At 31.1% G+C, this 25,729-nt stretch overlaps 1 protein-coding gene across 1 annotated transcript in view; it reads right to left on the minus strand.

Annotated features, from left to right (window-relative positions):
• LOC108558280 (tyrosine-protein kinase-like otk) overlaps positions 1 to 25,729 on the minus strand; it is a 75,357-nt gene that overhangs the window by 48,710 nt on the left and 918 nt on the right. Inside the window, exons 2-3 of the mRNA XM_017915137.1 lie at positions 15,688 to 15,825; positions 15,461 to 15,619 (exon numbers count right to left, since the gene is read on the minus strand). Coding sequence (XP_017770626.1) covers positions 15,461 to 15,619; positions 15,688 to 15,825 — 297 coding nt within the window. The remainder of the gene's footprint in view (positions 1 to 15,460; positions 15,620 to 15,687; positions 15,826 to 25,729) is intronic.

Below are 25,729 nucleotides of genomic sequence, written 5' to 3' on the forward strand. Positions count from 1 at the left end.
AAAATAAAAGATTTTTTTTGGCTAAAAATACACGTTAAATAATTGTTTTATGCAATATAATAAGAATAATAACAATATTTATTGCAACAATCATAAAATTATATAAATAATTACAGACAAAATAAAAGTCTGAAATATTGTATTGTATATTTTCTATAATCTTGCATTAAATATTTTCAAATTTTAAGGTAAACAATAATTAAATACATAATAATCAAATAAAATAATTTCATGTTGAAAGACTTCGGTCTTTTGCCTCTTTGCATATTATTGCAAATACATATTGTTTCCTTTCTCTAAGTTAATTGTTGTGTTTCATGACACCAAACTAACCGATGCGGACGAGAAATATCTGCAATTATTGTTTATAAAGTAAATAAAGTTAAATGTTTAAATCAATGAAATTATATTAAAAAACAAATTATATCTACACTTTTTATATACTATTAAATGGAAGAAGTGTAATAATTATAGGTTATGTATAAAGTTAAAAATCCCACGATTAGATATAGATTTTCCCCCAATATAACGTAATTTGTAAACCGGAAATACATTATTAATTCCCTACTCGAAACAGGAAAGTGTGACATTGACAGCTGTCGTCGTCGAGAGATTGTCCAAATTGCTACGATATTATCAGTACACCGACACCTCCGACATCCACTTCAAAATTCAGTGATTAAAACCACTCAGAGTATTAGTTTTTTTCTATGTTTGATGTTTATATATACGTTGTATGTTATTTTTAGTCTGTGAGGGGCGTCAGAATAGTTTTTGTTATTGGGTTTGCGTGTTTTGTGTGTATTTAATTTGCGCTGCTAAACGTTTTCCAGGGGTGGCGCCGGGACTGGCTGGGTCATGGCATTCGGGGAGAGGAAGCCGGGCCCAATTACAATTGCAAATCGAATTACTTCTGATCGCCACCAGAGCCAACCGCATCCTCGACCCGTCTCTTTCGCCCTTCTCCTATCTCTCTGTTTATAGCCATTTCTTCTGTCCTTTGGGTTCACAGCGTGTCCCTTTTCTTCGTATTAGCTAGACCTATTTCAATGCTGGATGAAGGAGAGCGAGAGTTTCTTCAGCGTAACGCAATCAACGCGATCCTAATTCGGTAATGTGTGTGTGTGTGTTGGGTTTGCGGGATGAAATGGCGTTGGGTGGAGGGGTGGTTTAGAGTGAGAACGTAGGGGGTGTCCCCTCGGCACCCCGCCGACACCGCCGCCGCCACGCCACCACCTCTTCTTCGTCGTCGACGTCGTACACTAATCCATGATAACAACCCTCGACGTGAGTCACCCCTCATACCTACCATACGATCCCCATAAACCTGGTCTAGCTGCTTGTTACAGTCAGACAGAGATACACGTCCAATGTTCATGCGAATATCCATTGGCTCGAGTGAGATGAGCATAGGGAGACGACGAGGAGAGAGATTCAACGACATAATACTGCATACTTGCTCGGTGGAGAACTGCACCAGCACCACCAGAGATATTTATATGTTTAGGGGGGCTGAAACTTCGTTAGCGTAAATTGCATCTTTCACTGTAACCTCTCGCTCTCCCACTCTTTCAAATGCACATGTGTGAAATTCGTAAATCCTAATTATAATGAAACAATGGACGAGGGAATCCTCTAATGGAAAAATATACTTTATGAATTATATATCCCTAATTGCATTTGGCTCCGTCACGGTTTTAATGCCTTCAAGCTCATTAAATCGCGCAATAAACCAATAGCGTAATCAAGATATGTCTGTATAAATATAATCCGGTGTGTTCACTGCACAAACATTTGCATCAATCGAGCCAAACTCGTATTACCTTTCATATCAATGTCATGGACATAGACAGAACAGATTAATCTCACTATTCTATACAAAGTAACATACATGGAATTCAGATCCAGCATAATTTCATAATAATGTTGCAAGCACCACTTCCTGTTACTATTTCCTGATTTGTTTATTCTCAATTCCCAAGATTCCTAGATAAATCTGAGAAATAATATTAATATACAGAAAAAGTAATAAAAAATGCATTTTTTATGCCAATTTTCCATGACGTGAGTTGAACATCCCTTGTATCTAAACAAGTTTTTCTTTTTTTTTAATTTATTTATTTTTATATATACAGTTTATTATTTGCATTGGTATTTGTCATTTGTGTTGCTTCTCTAAAGCAGTTCTTCGAATTCCCTTGTAAAGTAGATGGTTAAAAAATAGTTCTTGTCTCCTCTTTTACTTCATTTGGTAAGCCGTTGTTCAGTTTCATCCTCTATGTGATTATGCAATCATTTAGTGCATACGTTCAACTTATTTGCACATTTAAAATATTTCACTTTTCCGCCACCTTTAACTAAGTCTAATAGTAAGAATTGTTAAAAGAATTTCCAAAGTAAGAATTGTTATTATCACATTTTATAGAAACAAGTAAATATTGATTTCTAGCCATTTCTGAGAAAATCCTAATATATGATTGTGTTAATCGAGTATGTCATTATCAAAGATGTTTATAATACTTAATCACATCTTATAATAAAATATTGAAATTACTATTTAAATATTTTTGTCATAATGTTATGAACAACTAGCCACAACAAAACTCTTGAAGAGCCGCATGCGGCTCGCGAGCCACAGTTTGGCCACCCCTGATATATGGAATACATTTTAGAATATATTATATAATATCATAATAGAATATTCAGAAGGTTAATTTGGTGATTATATAAGATAAGTAACCTTTGGGATAAATTTCTTGCCTATATACTGTTCTACTTTAAATAATCAATATTATTAATACTGTATAGACACTACCTCAACAATTTCATCATTCAGATAAATAAAACTAATCTACAATTTCATCAAGAATGTAAAGTCCATGTATCATCCATTCAGAACCATTATCAATGATACAGACATATGCAAATGATGGAAACGAATGGATCGTACTTATAAACTATTTAGAAAAAAAAGAGTAATGCTCATGTTCACAATGGCTAGAACCCTCGTTCCATCTCACTATAAGCATTCTGCAGCGCTTGACATGCGGGCGAACCTTTGCTCGCTCGTGTTCGAGCATGATCTAATTTGTATTGTTGTTGCACGTTTACTATGGACGGGAGTAAATAGCATGCGTTGGGAATTTACCCCAGTATCCCAAGAGTAATGTTTTAGTTTCTACCCGAACGTCATATTTAAATGTTCTCTTTTCATTGGATCATACATGCAGCTCGATGTTATCGCCTGTTTCCTTTCAGCTCTAGATACGTTCACAAATTGATATCATCCATTATAGTTGGTTGGTTGGTATTTCACAACTGGCTCATCGTTTAGTGCATGCCTACATTATTTGATATTTTTTATTGAATTTACATAATATAAGGAGACAAATATTTGTAGGTTTTATGTTCAACTTTAACAGCAAGAGATGACACCAGGTGGCAACGCAACTTTCTAATAGATCATTTATTTAAATATATTTTATCAACATGTATATAGTTTAGCTATAATTTTTCATGAATAAAAATTCAATAAAATAAATAAATAAAATAAAAGTTATTTTCATGAATAAACATTTATATATAATCAAAAAAAATCTCACATGAATTAATGTGTATAATCTTAAGACTTGTCCATAACAATGATGACGAAAATGATAATAGGCGGAGACAATTCATTTTATCAAAGTAATTGAAATTCTATATTTTTTTTTAACAAATTACTAAAATGGGAGAAGCTATGGTCATGGATTTTATAAGAGTTGTATAGATCGGATGAATGTGCATTTACCATCTGTCTGTTTTTTTTAATCATTTATCCCACATCTTAGCCTTTTCAAATTCCCAAAGGTTCGGTTTCATTTCCTTTCTCTTTATTAAATATCACACGAGAGAACAAAAAAAAGGGAAATTGGATGTCGGTCGGCTGCAGTTCACTTCTATAGGCAATATTAACCTCTATATAGGTCCGTTTCGGAGTGTTTCACTGTTATAATAGACCCCATCATTCTAAAGGTTATGCAGAAGGGCTCAGCTTTAATGATCTAAATAATCAATATATTTAAACAAATTTCCGAAGTGAAAGCTGTATATTTTTAACCCAGACACTCAGAGATAATATCAATCAATATCTTAGATTATTTAAAACCGGACTAATCAAGGACTATAAAACCGCATAAAAACACATGGGACAAAAAGAAACTTAACTTTGTAAAGAAAGAAAAAACAATCATAAATATAAAAAAAAATATTGTTGTTTACCATTTTTTAGAATACTTAATTAAAAATTAGTTTGGTTTGAAATTTTCAAACCGGACTCCAGTGAATCCGGACTATGCGAGGTATTGCTAGATAATATAGTTTGTTCTTGTGTGGAGAATATAGATTATTCAATGGAGAGAAAGAGAAAAGATTTACAAGACAATTTGTCCATGTATATATAGTGTAAATTCACACACTTCATAAAGTCTAAAAGTCATAAAGACTGACAATTACCTTTTGCATTACAGTAGTATTGCAGCATTGGCAATGGTATATGTTTTCAGCTACATGTTAATTATATTTTTACTTTGCAGATGGCAGTGAATACTCATCAATGCTTGATACAAAAGAATTATTCTTTTATAAGTTGTTGTTATTATATATTATATGGATCGAATGGTATCTATCAAAAGATGATGTTATTTAAAGTACTATTATTAACTGAATAGATAGAGGAGAGTTCGCCCTACAAATGTTCCCTTTGTTCCCGATCTCTGTTATTCCTCCTAGTCATTCTCCTTCAAAGTTTTTAAACCAGATGGGATAGATATCGGTGTCTCTGGTGTGTCCGTGTATATTATGCCTACTAAACTAACACCACTGGAGGCTTTTAAAGCTCGTATTTGATCTTGTCGACTAAACTTTAAAATAAACAAATATTTATTTTACTACTACTTTTTTTTGGATGCTCGTCCGCGTGTTCCCTTTCTCGCCTCGTCTCCACCATTCCAAAAAAAAGGCAAACACCATTAAGTTATCAAATATTATAAACAGCGAACCCCGTACTATTTAGTATATAGACACACACGAAGGCTGCAACCCTCCTCCTCGAGCACTTCTCCTTTTTTGTACTTGTTTAGAGTAAGAAGAAGAATATGAAACTGGAAAATTAAAGAGGAATACTGGAACCACGTGAACATCCCTCCTGTTTGGTATGCATTCGGGTTTCGTTATATTCCTAGCACAACTTCGAACTCTGGGGGTGGCGATGAATAAAGATCAAAGTTGGCGAACTTCAATTACATTTCGCCTGATTAACGTACGTGCTATTATTTCTTCTCGGAGTGAATTGTATGCACGTACAACAACTACAACAACAACAAAAAATGTACTGGAGAGATGAATCAACAATAGCAACAAAACAAGAGCGGCATACAAAACGGAAACGGATTCCAAAGGAAGTAGTTGATAATTAACACAAAGAAAATGAAGCGTAATTACTGACTGTCTGGGTTTAATTCACATAGTGACGTACTCGGGGATGGAGAGGTCATTAACTATAAATGACATAACTTTCGTGCTTAATGATTTGATGTGTTTATTAACCCCGTCTTCTGAAAATCATCATCATCATCTGCGTTTCATTGTTTCGTTTTCCTCTCCGTAATGCTTTTTAATTTGAGCGAATCACCTTCGTTATTATTTCGTTCTTTTTCCTTCCTTTCGTGTATTTTCCCTCGAACAGGAAACGGAACCAGCGGAGCGATTCGAGGCCATGATGCCACCTTTTGTCTCTTTTAAGGGTCGTTCACTCCGAGCCTCCCTTTCCTTTCAGTCTTCTCCGGTTTGCATAAAATATACTCTAATTAGCTTCTTCGGACGTTTAGACTTTCTTCTTTCACGGAAGAAGAAAGGCCGCACATTCTTTCCGAAAATTCAATTTACGAAACCAATTACTTATCTTTCTCCCATGAATAAATTACACATTCATTAATCAATCATTGCCAAATACTTTTTTGTAGAATACACGTTGTTAATGAAGCTGTTAGTCATATTCGTTATTCATTAACATTTTTAAAATAGTTATTCTATTTATATGTTTGAATTGCAAATGCAAAAATTATAACAAAATATCAACATATTCATGTATATGTTCATCTTTTGATATTACTTTTCCTTTAATAATATGTTTTATCATTTATTGAAAATGTTATTGCTTGACTTTAAATTAAAAAATCCTCATATACTTCATAGTTAAGTAACATTAGAAACGATTGCTACTAAATGAATTAAACCGGACTAATCGAGGACTTAAAACTGCATAAAAATAAAGTACATAATATGAAACTTTACTTTATTAATGAAGTATATAAGAAATAATTTTATATACTAATTTTTTAGAATTTATTTTTATTTAAAATTTAGTTTGTTCTGAAATTACTTTACTTAAAGATTTAAATAATATGTAAATTGTTCATTATTTGTTTTGACGGATTAGATTATAATTAATGAATTAAATACAAATAATAATTAGCAAATTAATTGCAATAATATATATTTTAATAAATTATATTAATTAAAAACTGGCATAAGTATCGATACTACTTAATGTAATAAATATAAAAGAAAACTAATCAGAACTTTTCATTTAAAAAGAACTTGAATGAATATAACTAGTAAAAAATAACTTTTTATATCAAAAAAGTTAATTCAAACAAAATGAAATCCAACAATCTAGTTACAAAGTTATTTCATATGCATTTGCATTTAGTTAAGAAGTTGAATAAAGGGAAAACCCTTTTGAGTTTTCAAATTGAACATATTATAAACTTAAATTATTTATCTGTACTTGTACTTTACTTGTACTTGTACACTTTTAAAAATCAATGCATTTTTTTTTAAACAAATAGACTTGTTAATATATCTGTCTTCATCTTCCAAAAACATTTTTTTAGTTATGTAATCAATGTTAATCCGATAAAAATTTGAAATCTAATTTTAAATTCAATCATAAATTTCTATAAATAAAAAAGTGTTTTTGTATATTCCCTTAATAAATAACATCTGCATCGCATTAAAATTCTATACAGTTTCACCTTAAGAATCAATTAATTTCAAAACAATACGAACATGAAACAAAGCCGCATTACTTTCCGAATAGGTAAACTGTCAATAAGGTATGTGAGATATATAATGGTTGAAACATTTCATACTTTTAAACCAACTAAGATTACATAATAAATATGATTTTCCTTTATATTAGTGTACAAAACTCAACTACTTTTGATTTATACCTTCATATAGGATTTTATCTATTAATTATTTGAATTAACAGTAGTAAAATAAAATATATTCAATCATTAATTTACATTTAAATTATATTTTAATTAGGTACAAATATTGTACAAAATACATTGTGTTATATACAAAATGATTAATAATATTGCATTGATGATATGTATTCATTAAATCTGGATACACGGTAAAATTTATGGATGTGAACATACAAAAAATATAGCAGCAATATATCGTGATAACATTTTGACGTGCGATTGCAAATCGAACGTGGCATGATTTAATTTAATTAAAAATCCATCCTAATTTGGAACGGGTTCTTTTCTCTACTCGCCGTGTTTTTAATGTGATTATTAATTAATTAATTACAAAACTAATTGATGTGATTCTGGATGGAGGAGGGTTGGCGGGATAGGAGAAGGCACGAGTTTGCTCGCTCATTCGTTCCGGTTTTAATTTAAGTGACATTAATGGGGGCTGTTAAAATGCAATTAATTGAATCGTATGGAAAACTGGAAAACGAGAAGGGGGTGGTTCGGGTCAGGCCACTCTAGTGCGCGTCCACACTGTACGTACATAGTGTACATAGAGGAGCGAGAAAGGGGGTGATGGGGGAGTGCAGGGCAGGAAGGCAAGCAGCGAGTGGGCTTCTCTGGTTTCGTTTTCGTTCTTTCCGCCACCCATTGTTGTGATGGATGAGATTTCAACGAGTTTGTATATAATACACATGTACAACAGAAAAAAATCTATACGTATATGGGATTTGAAGGAACGAGTGTGATTGTATTGGTGGTTGATGGTAGTAGTAGCATTGAAAGACAGATGAAGGTAGAACGAAAAAGAAGGCATGGACCGAAAAGTGGCCACTCTTCGGATTGACCTCACCTCAGGTATAAAAATAACACACACCGAAAAGGGAGGATAAATACCTGAGAGGCTATAAAAATGATTTACTCTCTGTCCTCATCCTCCGCTTCTCCTTCGATGTTTGCCGAGCAAAGTTATTTCTGTTGTCTGGATCCCTCGGCAGCGGTAAGTGGGAGGAGGATGAGGATGCCAGGAAAGAATCTATTAAGAAGGTTTCTGCCGTAAGTTTTTTTTTTGCTAATTATTTCGAGACACTGGCGCGCATAAATCAGCCTCGAAAACAATAATTAGTAATCAGGGTAAAAGCGGAGGGAATTGTTGTGTGCCCTCTAACTGTTGTTGGTTGTTTTGTATATTATTTTTTTTGCAACTCTCTTCTTCGTCGCTCCCTTTATTTCACGCACCTCATCCACTTTTTGTTTCTCCTCGTCGTGTTCGGAGTTTCAACCCGCTTTATATTTATAACAATCTGGGGGGAAATAAGTTAGGGCCCCGCAGGGGGAGAGCGAACGACGGCGAAGGGAGGAACGGAATATAAGGAGAGCGAAAGAAACAAAACAAACGAAAAATGGAGAATGCAGACGTGGATTTTGCAGACGAAACCGTGAAATTGTCATAATTCGCTCTGCGATTCCACCGGGACGCCGTCTTTTGTCTTATTTGAACCGTTTCCATAGCAACTTCATCTCAGAAATAATTGAGGTTATTAAGAAATAAGCTGCATTGATTTGTTGCATTCGCATATTTCGTTTCGGCACATTCTATTTTCCATTTGAACACAATGGAACTTTTCCTTTAGAATCGACTTCAAGAAATAATCCTTTTAAAATCAAATTATAACTTTATGAAAGTCCCAAATCATATCATTAAAAATATAGTCTTATAAATATACCTCTTATAGACCGGATTCACCAAAGTCCAGTTTGAAAAATTTTAAAACAAACTAAAATATAATCTAATTCTATATTCATTCATATTTTAATTTGTGTTTCTTTATATATTTCATCATTGGAATTCGAAATATGTGTTCATAGAGTTAATTAATATTAAATTTTAATTTAGCTGCATAATCCTCATGCCTGGTTCATAATAAAATTAAAGTTAAAACACGTTTAATCCTCTTCTTTAATCTTCATTTAACCAGCGCTTATTTAAAACTTTTGGAATTAAAACAAATTATTATGAGTTAAATATAGTTTGTGAATAATGTTAAAAAATATTTACAAATTTTATGGATTATTGCAATTTTTATCTCTTTTATGTAATTAGTCTCACTATTTGTAGTCTCACTTACCTTAAATACATTCGCTTAGCGTACGGCAATTTGTGTATGTTAAGTAAACACTATAATTATTTAAAAAAAATTGTTATGTGATTTCTGATGATATAAAACGATTGATCAAATGTAAATTGTGTTAAATTTTCAAAAACCTTCTAAAATCTATGTAAAGAATCAACCAACATCTGTCTCTCAGAATACTCACAGTCTGTATTCAATGGATCCCTAATATCCATCTTAAATACAAACATCCTTCCTTTAACCGTTTTAAAAAGTTGAGTATATACCTTCCTGATTCGCTCATCCGTATTTTTTGTTTTGTATACTTTCCTGAGTAAATATGCTTTTTTATTTTGTTTTTTTTTTGCCGAATTCACAATAGTCTGATTTGAAAATTTCCAAAAATAGTCAAAAAATTTGATCAAACTAAAAATAAATTCTAAAAATAGTAAAGAAAATTTATTTTTTTATAGGTGGTTGATAGGTTTTTCCCTTGATACAGTGAATTTATTTTTTGTGTCTATTTAGTTCGCTTTCAAACATACTGGCGAAACCGGTGGCAATCGAAATTCCGATAATCATAATTTCGACTGTATCAAAATCTCGAGTATATCAAAATCCCGGCTGTATCAAAATCCCGACGATATCAAAAATCTCGACTATATCAAAATCCCAACTGTACATTTTATTATTAAAATTTCTTCAATAACATTTCTAAATTATTCCGGAGCGTAGTCACATTCCTACATTAATATAACTTTTTTTTACATGAACATTGAGTAAATTTAAGATCCCGGTTAACATTAGATAGATAAGGTAATCTTTCCCGGTGGATAGTTACCATTATGATGATTTTTTTAATTTTTTAATTTGTAGGTTGGCTGTCGTCTTGTAGGTTAACTTCAGTAGTATATCCTTAACACTGACATTGTCCATCGACTTGGCTTAAGGTCCATGAGCTTAACCTTATTCATTTGACTGTCCATCTGTAATAAACGATGGCCCTATTGCTACAAGCACCGAGAGGACTCACAAAGGGCCTGGCTTGACTAGGATTTGAACCTGTGACCACTCTCAAGTGGGTAGGGCGACTTAACCATTCGCCCTATTAATATAACTTGAAAATAAATTAATATTTTTATTTAAAAAATGTAAAGAAAACTCTTTGTTGTCGTGTCTAACCATTATTATTATAATTATAATGCGAATGAAGTTGAATAATCTTAATACAGCGATGATGCCCACTGTATAATGCTTGTCGCTGCAACTTAAAAATAGGATGTAATAAATAAGGAATGATGCGATTCTAATTGATGTTAAAGGATGTTCAGAGAGGCATAATCAGTCTAATGAAATTTATCGACGGCGTCGCTTTTCTCGGGACTACAGCAGCGTATAAAGTATATATGTATATAATTTTTCATTATCGGTGAAGAGAGTTCACTAATAATAGCTGTCAGATAATTCTCTGCCGACTTGACGTTATCAGCTGGAAGGCCCGATGATTTACAACAGGCGTCCATAGACCATCGCCGCTGATTAAATATTTATAGGAGGATGCATACCAAACAGAAACGACAAACAACAACATCGGTGGTATCGTCGCTGCTTTTTCTATGTATCCTTCTACAATTATTTCTCTCCTTTTTTTTCGTGAATATTAAAAATGGCCGAGTTAGTTTCCGTTCCGCACTTAAGCTACATCCTGCATGCGCCGCACTCAAAGGGGAATCAGACGCAAAAGTATTATAATTAAAGCGTGGAAAATGCACATCCGCCTGTGAATGGGATATAAGGAGGAGCCGGGAATAAAAGAAGAAAACAACGTAGTCGGGAGGGCGACTTGTTTTCCACCCGTACACGGTTTTCCACCCGAAGACACAATAAGACGCTATCGGTTTTCTGAAATGGATTCGCGCGGATTTCCATATATAGTAAATGCCACGGAATTGGAGAAATCCACTTCTGCACTCTCTTCTTATCCAATCTGCCAGACTATGGCTGCGGTCTATAAGGAAGAGAACTATTTCGGTATTCATTAAGCGGATTCGATCTCTGCGTGGACGCTCTTCGGATAGCACCATATTATTCGAGATTTTATCTCCGGAATTCAAATAAATTAAACGGGACGACTAACAGACGGAAAAAAAATGTAATCATTTCAGTTACGCTAATTAGAGAATTTATTTTTCCTTTCGTGCCTGTATCGTGCCCCATACTCCTCGCACTCATAACAAACTACAGTAGCATGAATCACGATGATTCCACTTTAAAACATCCATATTCATTTACAATCGCAATCACCATAAATAAATAAGAGATATAAAAGTGGAGTAAAACATTTTATTCTACTTTTTTAATATCAATATTTTTATAAAATTATCAGTAGTAATAATTTTTGGAAAAATTCAAACTCAAGAGTTTCTATCAATACACGTTTAATTAACTAACTTAATCATTGATTAATAAATATTCTAATACGTCATGTAGTATTTATGGTTTTACTCAAAACTAATACTAATAAAAATTGCAATGTTTGATAAAAACATTTAAATTAATTTTAAAGTATTGAAAAATATGATGAGTACTAGTAATATTATTATTTATAATTAAATGTAATAAAAATATATTGATTAATTATACAAGTATTAAAGGAAGTATAGAGCTCTGGGACCCTGAGTCCATTTATAGAAAGATTGGTTAACTTTTCTGTTTTATTTCTAGGAAATATGTCAGGATGGCGATAAGTATAAATACTTTGTTTATAGTCTAAGGAAACGTTATGTTCATATCTTTCATTCTAATAAAGTACTTGATTATAAAACTAGTAATGTTTTAAAAACAATAATTTTATTTATAAATTTATTTTGTGTAATAAAGAAAGTTTTTACATAATTTAAGGGTATTGTTTAATTATAAATGAAATTAATGGGTCTATCCCGAAAACGGAAATAGTTCGCTTTTTTCTCTATTAATATATGTCGGGATTTCGATGTAGACCCATTTTGGCCAAGAGGGAATTTATTTCAAATATAATTAAAAAAAAATCATTTATATAATTTCAAAAATTCATAGTTTCAATTTGAATTGGAAATATATTTAATTCTAAATTATTTTATAACTAATATTTTTAAGAAACATTACTCATTTTAGTATAAAGTAAGAAATAATATCATTTGCGTTTTATGTAAAACCTAAAGAGCTACAAAACGTTTTCATGAAAATTAACCGTCTGGAAATCGTAGTTTTCGACCAGAAACCAAGTTAAGGTCGACCATCGCAGTCCCTTCCTCCTATTAGTCGCACCCGCACGAATTAGGCAACATTCTGAGGAAAACTTAATTCGCTTTAATGAAATATATTCCGAGGGATTTGCTTCCTCTCTATCTCTCTGTTTCTCTGGATTATATTTAAACCTCTCAACGCGCACGGATGAAAGTTTTAGGAAATTAATTAAAACAGATTCGCACAATGAGTATTTTTACGAGTAATTAGTTTTTATTTGAAGTAAAATTTGTTTAAATTACTCACTCACTAACAACAAATACAATAAAATATTTAACCATTCTTGGTAAATATTGTTACTAAATATGTCTTCAATAAATTGTTTACTTCTATTGTTTACTTATCTACTTTTCTATTGTCATACATTTTATCTAGACTGTTAAGTATATTATCTACTAATGTATTTTACATTAAGCGCTTATGGATAATGAAAAAATATCATCGAAGAAAAGGATAGTTGTGAGTCAGATTATAAAATTTTATAATTATGTACGTATACTAGAAGTATTGCTTTTATCATCATATTTCGTAATTATTTTTGTGAAGATAGAAGATTATTTCTTTGCAAAATATAAATTTTTACCGCAAATGTTCAATATATTTTATATTTAAAAAAAAATGATATTGGATATATTGTATGCAACAGACAATGTAAATGTTATATATGCACACAACATGTGGTTTTGTAGCGTAATACTTTTCGAAGAATTATTATTATAATGTTTAAGAACACATGCCATGTTAACAACTTAATTACGCCTTTGCTAGTGGCTATATTAACCGAGCGTTGCGTTTCAGGCAATCTCTTTTTTAAAGTTTATGTTATACATAACATTCAATGCTAATTTATCTATATGAATAAAAAAAAACAATATGAAACTGCGGAATATATAACAATATTATATAAGATTTTTAAGTTACAATCACTGAATGCATGTTTTATAAAACAGAGCATTGCAATGCAATTAAATATTGTTAGTTTGTTGTTGTTTTTTTTATAATGATTAATGTTATTATATTAAAAAAACATTAAGAAAATGATAAAATATAATAATATCGAAACAATTACACGAACTGAATTGACTCAGTACGTTTCCATGTTTTTTTTCCCATTAATTTGAATACAAAAAGGCCATGAAAGTCGAACGCACGAATTGTTCATAAAGGTGGTACGTTGCTTTTTTTATGCGTTTATTATTCATAATTAATATTAAATTGTGGGAAGCGCGGAGCATACAAATTTCCACTTGGTCTCGTCTCGCTTTCTCATGCATATTCACTCTTCCATTTCGACTGCACAGAACACACAGACACAAGCAGACGATGAAACAAAAACAATGAAAATCGTCGTTGACCGACGGCGAGGATTTCCACTTGTTTCTACCATTTGTGAATTGTTTATTTGTAGTCGGTCCATCATTAAACTGCTTACAAACACCTGCGTACTGTTTTTCAATAGCAAACTCGTTTTGCTTTGAAGAAATAACGATGCTAAGCAGGCTTCCCCGGAGTGCGAAAGACACGGATATTGAGTTTAGTTCGAGTAGGAGAGAAATGGATGTACGCAATGCTGAAAGGCGCAATGTTACGTGCGATCGACGAGAAGAGGCTAAGAAACCAGAACGGCTCTCTGACCCCAAGAAATATATTAATGAAATTGGAAAGAAGGAAAGAAATGCGTCTGCCGTTCGCGATTACTATTTTATTATGTTCGATTTATAAGTTGAATAAAATAAAAACCATTCTATTTATAATTATTTTATAAATTATTTATTTGAAGTAGTCTTTTTATTGAATGAAAAGCACGAATAGTTCTGGTTTCATTAATTCTGATATAGTATTAAACATATAGTGTTAACAAAAAATGTGGTTCAATTTATACAATCTTTGAAGTATAAAGAAATAATTAATTTCAACATCCTTTTTTTGACATAATTTATAAATAAAAATACTTAAGATCAAGAGCTTGTTGCAATAATTCATACAAATACTTATTTAATACTATAGCAATATCTCACGTTACCCGCATTATCGATATGCAGGACTATTTGAAACCGGACTAATTGAGGAAATAAATTCATACAAAAACAAAACTATGTACAGGAAAAAACATTTATTTGTGTATAAAAAATAATGTATACTAATTTTATGTTATTTTATGAAAAACTGTATACAAAATATATAATCAATAATAACCACAGAAAATAATATGCAATATATATCTAAAAGAAAACATACTTATGTAAGTAACCTATATTTCATGTTTAAAATCGCTAGCAGACGCAGGAATTTGATATTACAGATATTGCTTTATTAATTTTAATAATTTACTGTAATTGGATCAAGTAATGCAAAGTAAATACACAATCCATGACAGATAATCGATTTATGGTGTATATTTCCTAAGTGTATTATTTTGATTCACACTCGACCTATTTTATACGACTTATTAAATTAATTTAGTGCTTTTTTTCACTCTCTTATATTTCTGTGTTGATCGAATGTAATTGATTTACCCATTAATCTCCCGCTTTTCCGCGACGGGGTGCACTTTTCCGTCCATTCTTTCTCCCCGTTTTCTGATAGCCCTAATGCGCAATAAATCAAAAGTAATCTCGTTTCGGGGCCCTTTCGGAATCCGAACATTTTTCTATTGATTCTCGGGCAGCGTATAGGAAATTAAGTTTATATTTCCAGTTTTCTATATATGATATATTTTTTTCTCATCTCATTGTTACAGCGTTTTGTACTCACAGTGTATGTTCAAGGATGCGGCTGAACTGGTGATGGAAAGGCCTTTTTGATCCTGGGCAATGCAAGTGAACTGTCCAGAGTCCCTTTCGCGATCCACGCGGTTGATATGGAGGCTGGAACCACGCTGGAAGCGACGAGTCGTGTTGTAAATCCTGGATCCTGGAAGGAAGGTTTAATCATGAGGATAATTACACACGAACGTTCTTTGATGGGGAGATCGAGCTTACCGTTCAATTCCCAATAGTAGGAGACACCCTGGTTTGGTGTAACCTCGCACGGAAGCGAAACAGATTTCCCGGTGACCACGCTCACGTCCTTCGGCGTCTGCGAGAAGTATATTTCGTCCTGGCCAAACATCGCTGGCACTGCAAAAGCAAAATTAAATAATATTAGATACTGAGGCATTTTTAACGGAAAATATATCAATATTACTTAATTTATATTTCAATTACTAAAATGATTGCTATAAAATAGATATATGTATCTAATATTTTGAATCGCATTGATTAGGATTTAATATGCAAGAATGTATACTGTTAGTTTATAATTATCTTTCTCAAATTAAAGAACATTTACATTTATATATTTCGAAATTATACTTCTAAAATTCAGCATCCTTGTATAATTCCGTACAGCGTTCAAGAAACAAACGGTATTGATAATCATAATAAACTAACTCTCAACATTAAAAATAAATTTAATTCATTTAGGATTTATTAGATAATATCTTTAGATAGTATTTTCTGAATAAAACAGATTTTTTTTAGTATTATATATATTAGTATATACAGAAAGACCTCGTTTAGTGCTTTATATGCGTTCCTGGAAACAAATCGTTAAACGAAACAGCGTTATAAGAGATCATTTTAAAACATATTACTTTAATTTACTTTAATTTTAACACAAACATTTGCACATAGAAATATTAAGTTTATTTTTGTGATGAAGGTCCTGGCTTTTCTGATATTTTAGATTTTTTGGCGATAAAATCGTCTCGAGTCATTTGTCGCTTTCTTTTTCTTTCATTAAGCAAATGTTGGTAGCAAAAGAAATTGGGGTTCCCAAATTGTGCGCCGCTGTTTTCACCCTGAGATAAACCAATCTTTTGTCTTGGGGCGCCGCTGAAAAACTCTGATATATTAAGTACGCCGCAAACCGAAAAAGTTTGAAAACCCCTGGAATAATACACAAAATTTTATATGAACGAAAATTATGGTGTACAATTTTTAATGAGAAAGTAAAATTGTGTATTAGATACTTATTTATTTAAATTAAGCATGGAAAAAGTGACTCTAGTATCCGCATGAAGTTTGACATTTGTCAAAAAAGTTCTTTTAGTGAAATGGTAAAATTATGTAACAATTGTTAGTTTGGTTTTATACCCGCTGACAATTTGTTTTAGATTAATTATTACGGTCGTCATTTTAAAAACTACCTAAAAAGTCTATATTCGAACAATTAAAGATACATTAAAAATGGCCTATTAATAGTAGACAGTAGTAACCAGTAAGATAATGCTAAACCACGTTGCAGTGTTGCTGATGATGAAGTTGTTCGCGCTGGTACTGAAAATAGGTGGAACATAAAAATTATTTGTCAACCACCAAACAACCTCAATTTAAATGTCCTCGATTTGGGTTTCTTTAACGCCATTCAATCATTACAACACAAAGAGTCTGCCCGTCCAGTATTGATGAACTCATTGCGTTCGTGTATAAAGTATGGCATGAAATAACCGCGGAAAAACTAGACAATATTTTCATTATATTGCAGAAGTTTATGGAATTGACTAAGCTTCATAAAGGAGGCAATGATTACAAGCTTCATGACATGAGCAAGGACAAACTGCGTTTGCAAGGAACTTGACCGTTTATAGTTACTAATTTGTTAAATGTTACTCATAAGTGTTAATTTTCAAATGTTTTCCATTTTACGATATAGTTTAGTTATGAAAATACATGTTATATATCCCTTTGGATTGGACACTTATTTAAGACCGGAGGGAGTATTTAATATCGAAATATTTAAATTATAAAAACAGTTAGGAAAAAAAATAATTTGAAATTAAAGAATTGTAAACCCATGTAATGCCATTGTGGGGCATCGGTGTAAAAATAAATACACTGTATAACAACTCGATGACTAAACCATTAGTGGATGCTGTTTCCATTTTTGTTTTTAATCAAGGGAATTAATAGTAAAATCCCCGAATTTTATTAACGTTTGATATTATAGATAACATATAAAATTTGTTTTTTTTTAACACATAATAATGCAATGACCAACTTTTATTTCCAACTATTTTTGTGCCAGAAGTTAATAAACTCGACCTGATTCTGTCAATCTGTCATAAAAAAATAGTATATAAACTGGAAAAACTCTACAATGTCATTAATAACAAATAATTAGTAGTCTTCATTAATTTAATAGATTTTAATGACAAACAAATATTGTCAAAATAGTAAAGCTTACATATTTAACAAAATGTTACTTGATACATTTATACATTTAAATCGATCAATAACAGACACAAACACGTTTTATATTACAATGAACAGAAACATATATTTGTTTCTGTCATTGTATACGTGATCACAATTTGTTTTAATTAAAATCGTTTCGTTTTTCCAGCAGACCAATATTTTAAATTCAGATATTTTGGAATGTTTCATACAAATATTTCTATAGAAATTTGTTGCAAATATAATACACTGAAAATACACAAAATTCTGACTATTACAAATAAATGAAAATAGAAATTATTTTTTGAAATATAATAATAACAATGTTATATTGTACACACAAAACACATACAAAAAGATATATACGATTCCGTCATTATCCCGCTGCTTGAAACCGGACTAATGGAGGAACAAATAAACAAACAAATAAACAGGACAAAATAATTGACTGCATAAAGAGAAAAAAAAACAATAATTTTTGATTATTTTTTTTGTGTACCTTTTAATTTTGTTCAATTAAAATTTAAATTGTTTTGAAATTTTCAAACGAGAGTATAGTGAATCCCCAATTATGCAAAGTATGTTGGTGTTTTATTATTTCACTAAATTATATAAGTATGTTATGTTACATGTCCTTAAATAAATGTAGTACATAAACGTATATTGCACACTATAGAAATAAAATAGGCTTGTTAAGTATTGCTGGTTAGTACGAGTTATATAACATTTATTACACTATAAATCTATCAATTGCTCAAGTACAAATGTCTATTAGGAACATTAAATTAAGCAGTGATTCTGTTCAAATTTAAAATTGATATACGTGTTAACTATTATTTATTATGGTATAAATGTTATATTTCTTTATTAATTGATCCACATACAATATAAAGTGGCCTCATTTATACTACATGAATTTTATATTAATTCTCTGTAAAAAAAAGAATTCATAATTAATGAAAATTTCCATATTCAAGTAGACGTAACTAATTATGAATTATTTGGAATGCACTCGAAGATTCATCTACATTAATCAATACAATTAATCTGGTATTTGAAATTTGAATGTATAATTTTAAAATATTTTATATGTTGAAAAATTATAATATGAGCAAATAAATTATAAAATGCAACGATTATATCACGTCGGCAAATATACTCGTTTCAAAGAATCTTGTTCATGTTAATATATGTGAATTATATATTATTATTATATATAATTATAATAAAATAATGACTTGAACTTCCTTACAATAACTTTATTTATATTTAAAATTAAAACAATTATTTTTTAATTAACGAAATTTTTCATTCTGTAAATAATATAAACAATACCTAGATAGGGCAGTTTCGATTAATGCTGATTCATTATAGTACGATTTGAAAATTACAAAACAAACTACATTTTAATTGAGCAAAATAATTTCTAAAAATATTAGAATACAAACTTATTTTTATACATAAATAATCGTTTTTTTTTTCTTCTTTATACAGCAAATTCTTATCTTATTGTGCAGTTAATTACAAACACAGTATATGTTTTATTTATGTATACAACAACCAATAAAAATATATACAATTTTACACATAGAACTGCGTTAATATTATTCTAACAATATTAACAATACAAAGTATTATCGAGGATATATGATTATTGATTTTTTGTTTCTGTAAAAATATATCGTAGGAAGTAAGTTTCCCTTCGAAATTAACCAAGCGGATATCCTAGTTATCCAACAAAACGACGTTAGGGTCGTCCCCTCGCAAACCCATTACTCAGATTAGTGCGAATTCATTTATTTTGTATTGTAATTTAAATAAGAAAGTTTATTATCTAAATAATGTATGATCAAGATTTATCTACAAAATATACAGAATAATGAGAAAATATTACAATTGAAGCTTTAATTTTTATTTTATTTCAAAAATACTTTAAATATACTGCGATTATGTAAGTTAATTGATCATGTAATTAAAAGACTATGTTTTATATCACTATTATCATTAGCTAAATACAATCTGTCGGTAAGGTCTTCATTATCCGAATCAAAGTCATGATGTCCAAAAATACCGATTGCAATATTTATTTCAATATTTGACTATCTTTCTTACAGTATAGTAGCATTCGAACAAATAATTATTTTGTATGTATATATTTATAATTTTTCTAAATAATCTCTTGCATTTTTTTTATGAAAACTATTTATGTCCATATATTTTTTGTAGCAAACTATTGACAAATTATTCCATATTGTGACTCATACTTGACTTGTAATGCTTCGGTGGATATGTAACCGGTGGAAATTCGCATCAGTTATTTTTAAAAATGTTTTTTTTTTATTGCAGTGAACTGAACTATTATTGTTTTATTAAATATGCTATAATTAAAAACATACTATAAAAATATTCAATAGAAATTATATTTTACAAAATATTGGAACATTTCATATTTTTTCAGTGTGAGAAAAACAAACAGTGCACAAATATATATAAAACCGTGATGTTAATTATCAATCTAAAAAAAATTTTTTTTTCTGGTGAGTCTTAACAAGTACAATAATACATCAATAATGAAGCAATAAGTCATACTTGATTAACATACAAGGACTAGAATGGGTTTATTTTCCTGAGTAAAGAAAATGACAATCTATTTTTCTAACAAACATGTTACATTTAATAAAATTTTTCTTTGCCAACTTACAAAGAATAATCGCATTTTGAAATATAAATCTAAAGTTGAATTTGTCTTTCATTTAACACACAAAAATAAATGTTATCAATGTCATGTAAGCACTTTAAATCAGTGGTCCCAAACCTCTGATCCGTGGTTTAAATGGTACCGGGCCGTCCAAGAAACATTAAATTATTTCCATTTTATTTTAACTCACTAGAATCTAGTGAGTAAAATGTTATATCATTTTATATTCATTTTTTGGTGAAACTGTATCATCGTCCCCCGCCCTCAGCGGGCCGCGGTAAAATTATCAAACGTTAAGGTTGGGAAGCACTGCCTTAAATTATTAGATGTTAATATTTTCTCAGCAGGAACTTCTTTATTTTTTTCTTAATAATAATAATCTTTATTAGTCACAAGTCTTTCCGCCAAGAGACACAATAAAATATAAATTGTCACAAAGAAAATTATACAAAAAAAATGGCGTTCAGAAAAATGTGAAACGTACATATATAAAAAATATGAAATTATAAATAAACCAAATAAAAAGTAAATCTTCATGAAATGAAACAAATAATATATTCTGAAGCATCATTCGACTGAAGAATGATAAAATTCGTCCGAACACAGTCTATCCACCCTTCATGATGAAACCCGTTCTCTGATTCACATACGTATTAGACTCCCGCTCCCTGTCATCCACATCGAACATTAGAACATAAACATGATGTCTATTTCAACATTAAAGTTGTCTATTTGTGATTTGCGCGATTTTCTGCATTCCTTGGCGAGTTTAATCTGTTAATATAGGTTATTATTGGCCTGTGAATTCTGTTGTCCTGAAGGTCTTTAGGTAGATCACTCGTCCTTTTTATTAAGTGGCCTAACTTTGATGTTAGGTATACCCGGTATGGAATTTTTTTCTTAATTTTATTTGTCTTGGTTGCTGTTTTTATATATTTCTGACAAATAAATTATAATAATTAATATTAATAATAATTTTGCAAAACTAATCAAAAATTCGGTCTAGGTGTGCAAAAATATTGTGTCAAATGACATATTGTGTAGATTTTAAAAACCATTTTATAGTAATCACTAATTTCTTAAAAGATCCAAGTCAGTGTTATACTTCTTAATACCAAATGAGTCTCATAAACGTGTTCTGAATTTTAAATTGAATTATTTTCGATTTCATAAAAGGTTACAGGATGTAAGTAAAATCTCAGAAACTTTGTAAAAGATGTCGAACTTCGACCCTCGTCTGCATTGGAAATAGTACTGTGACCAATTCAATTACAGCAACGAAAAAAAACATTTCGATTCGGCCAAATCTCGGTATGCCTTTTGTGCAAACACACACACATGCATTCTCGTGTTGTTTTGGTTTCGGCGCAGGTTGTTGAACTGCCGGTGTGGACAACTTTTCGAGATCCGTCCGGAGCGTTCTTCTTGTTCCTCCTCACCTCAGTCGGCGTTGTCTCATCTCCGTCGTTTCTCTTCACTTCACTCTCTGATGTGTTTCAAAGTTTATTACGAGCCTGGAAACGAGTTTTACGCGAGGCGAATTCTTTTTCTCCTCTTTCTATATTTCTCTCCCTCGAAAAGCCTCAGAAACGTATATACACACACACATACAAACGCACTGAGAGATAGGCTCCGGCTTAGTCTTTGGAAAGCAGCCGGCATGATAATGTAAGAGGATGAGGACAACAATGAAGTGGATGAGACTACGCAATTATATCAATTCAAAGTGCACTCACATCGCCATAATATCCATGTGAATTGTTATTATCATTATTATTATATAATAATAAGGCCCTTATCGCCGCGGATCTAATTTGTATAGCTGCCCCACTTATTATGCAACTCGCAAAAGGAGCTTTTACTCTCATTCCTATTTTATTATCCTTTCCAATTTGCGCTACTTCCAGTAAGCATTTTGACCGCAAGAAGTTTTCGCGGAATCTTATTTGCGTCGCGTAGCAACGGATAATACTTTGAAACCAAAAGTCCGAAAAGAAAAGAGAATAAAGATCGATGCGAACAAATGAGGAACAGCTTCGGGATGAAACGCGATACATCCTCTCGGCTAATTACGATTGACCTCTACGTCCGTCCTTCTTCCATCCACTTGCATTATTCTCATTCTGCCTTCGTCCGTCCTTCATTCTCCATTTTCCTCTCCGCAGCAGAAGCGGTTATAAATATATTAAAAGAAACTTTTGCCTCGGGCGGGAGAGTCCTTCGCAAGAAACTTTCCACGAAACAATGGTGCACTTAAATTTAAACTCGAAAGAGATATATAGATATTCCGCGTCTTCAGGCTCGACGATCCTCTTCGCATCTCCATCTACCTCCTGGAAATAAAATTCGCACGATGATTTGTTGGTTACCATGATGGAATATTCTCGTTCTATTCCGAAGACCATTCGATTTGCTTCACGTACTCAACTATCGTAATTCCATATACATATATAAATAATGTTGTAACAACATCGGGCCGCGTTCGTTCCCTTTGTGTTAAGGCCCTTGTTGGAGCGCGAACAAATAACGCGAATGCAGATGGTCGTTTCGCCTGCAGAGATTTAGACAAAGCATTCAAACACATTGGACCATGAGGAATATCGATTATGCACGCATGTAGCATACACGCGGAGAAAGGATGCCGAGGGGAGGTTTTGGTGCTTGTTGGAGGGTTTCATTACAGCCGCACACAACAACTACGCGAATTTACGTTTATACACAACCTGAACTTAATCTCATTATAGAATTATGAACCCAATGAAAATCTATACATGATTTTCAAATAAATGTCGTTCGTCCCTATTAACTGCTCAATATTTAACAGGGATTTTAAATTATATAATAGTAGTCCAATATAAATAAAAACTTAAATTAATAAAGTCTTATATTTACAGAAAATATTCATCAAGATAAAATGGAACAAAAAAGCCAATTACTACACATAATTAACTTTTATGTCAAAAACTATTCTACCAAATTTTAATTCACATGATAATTAACATTTAAATTATAAACATTACGAGAATGAATCTATCAATGTATCTTAGTTTTGTTGCGATCTAAAAGAAAACTTACAACTAATGGAGACAAAATTAAGTATCAAAACAATAAACATGTGAAAATGAAAAAAATAAAATTATATATTAAAGATTTTTAACAGAAACTATGCAAGAAATAATGAAATTTATAATGAAAAACTAAATTTCATTAATTAATGATATTGAAAGTTGCAATAAAATCGAATATAAATAAATAATAATCGTAAAATAACTTTTTCTCATTTAAAGTTGTCGAAATGCAAATTTCTTGCCATAAATCTCGAACTTTACCTAAGTTACAGTCTGTTTTGTAAGAGATGTATCTGGGAATTCGTTTTAAATCCGATTTGCGCATAGCAAAATTGGTTTTAAAACTATCGTTTTATATAAGTACCAAACTTTAAAACTATAAAATCTGAATCAAATGACATTCCTTTCCGAATTATTTTAAAAATCTTCATTCTTATCGTGAATTATAATATAAAATAAAGTATAAAACAATAAATACCAGGTAAAAATCTTATGATATCAAATAAAATATTTAAAAAAAATCAAAGAGGTGTATAAATGATTTTACTATTGATTCACACGGAAGTTATACAGAAGTACAGTATATCAACTACGCCTATGTATTTGAATATATACATAAGCCTATAGGCATCGAAGAACTAAACTAATACTCTAATAACGAGACTTTTAAATCAAGCAAAATACTTATTTATATTTGAAGTTTTACTAAATGTTTTTCAAAATCTTAATATTTTAAAGATTGCTTTACGATGTTTTGTTTTTTGGACTCTCTATTGACGGAATTTCTTATAATATATATTATTCTAAATATGTTACCTAGTTTTCAGTGTTTCTTCATTAACATTATTATTCCAGTTTATCAATATTACTTATTTATGTTTTCAATGTTTTTGGCATTTCTATTATTTTTATTGTATTCCTCTAATTACCAAATATTTCCTATATTGTAAAATTAGCAGTTTTTAATGATTTAGATATTACTACTTTTCAAAGATTACTGATTAATTATTTGACTCCGAATTACTCGTAAGATTATAAATATTTTTTTTTATTTTGATTTTGTTAGCTTGAGCAAATTCAATAGTCTTCATTAAATTCCTCATTAATCATAAGATTTAAAGACTTAATCAATATATATGTTGACTACTCGAACAAATTGTATAGTATACTAAAAATTCTCGATTGTTAGATTTTAAATACTAAGAATCATACTTTGTTTTTAGCAATTTAATCGAATTGAACTTTCAATATTTATTGATAATGCTTTTTCTCATACCGACAGATCAATCTTAAACTTTGCCTATATTTGTATTAGATTTTTTTACGAATTTCAGGTTTTTCTTTAATTCTGTCATCCTAAGATTTTAAAGATTACTTTTATATTAAAATTTTGTCAATTTAACAAAATTCTATATTATTCGTAAATCCACAATTAATCAAGGCTACTTCATTATTTATATTTTTGGCCACTCGCCCAAGTTCGTTAAATTTCTAAATTATTCTTGATTAAGGAAGCAAAGGGACGAGCTTATTGCTATTTCCTGAGATCTGTACTCTAGATGTCTATCATGGCATCCCTTATCAAATACGAAAATCAACTTTCGCTTGAATAATTAATTGCACCGTTGCAGATTTATCTGTAATTAAAGCTCCCCAGTCGGAAGGGTAAGATCGTTCCATCTTCTTGGTCTTCTCATCCCTCGACACATAGATTTTTCCCCGAGTACTTGGGGCGTTGGGTTGGCGAGGGGTGCTCTCGCGCATACATAAAAAAACGAGTACACCAGACAATTGTGAAGCAGGGGGTCGGAGAGGAAGACGACGTTGTATATGCATTGAGTGGCGAGAGGATGAGATGACACCTATGTAATTGGTGTGTTTACAAGTGAGAGGGCAGATGTATGGGTGTAGTGTATGCAGATGCAGTGGCCCTATCAACCCTTATTAGAGTACCCCGACGACGTTCACATTCAGGAACAAAACAAAGAGGAGGAAGAAAAAAAAAGCATTTGAGAGTGGAGAAATATATTAAAATGCGATG

This window comes from Nicrophorus vespilloides, unplaced genomic scaffold, assembly GCF_001412225.1.
Source record: "Nicrophorus vespilloides isolate i.1.1-1 unplaced genomic scaffold, Nicve_v1.0, whole genome shotgun sequence".
Taxonomy (NCBI): Eukaryota; Metazoa; Arthropoda; class Insecta; order Coleoptera; family Silphidae; genus Nicrophorus; species Nicrophorus vespilloides.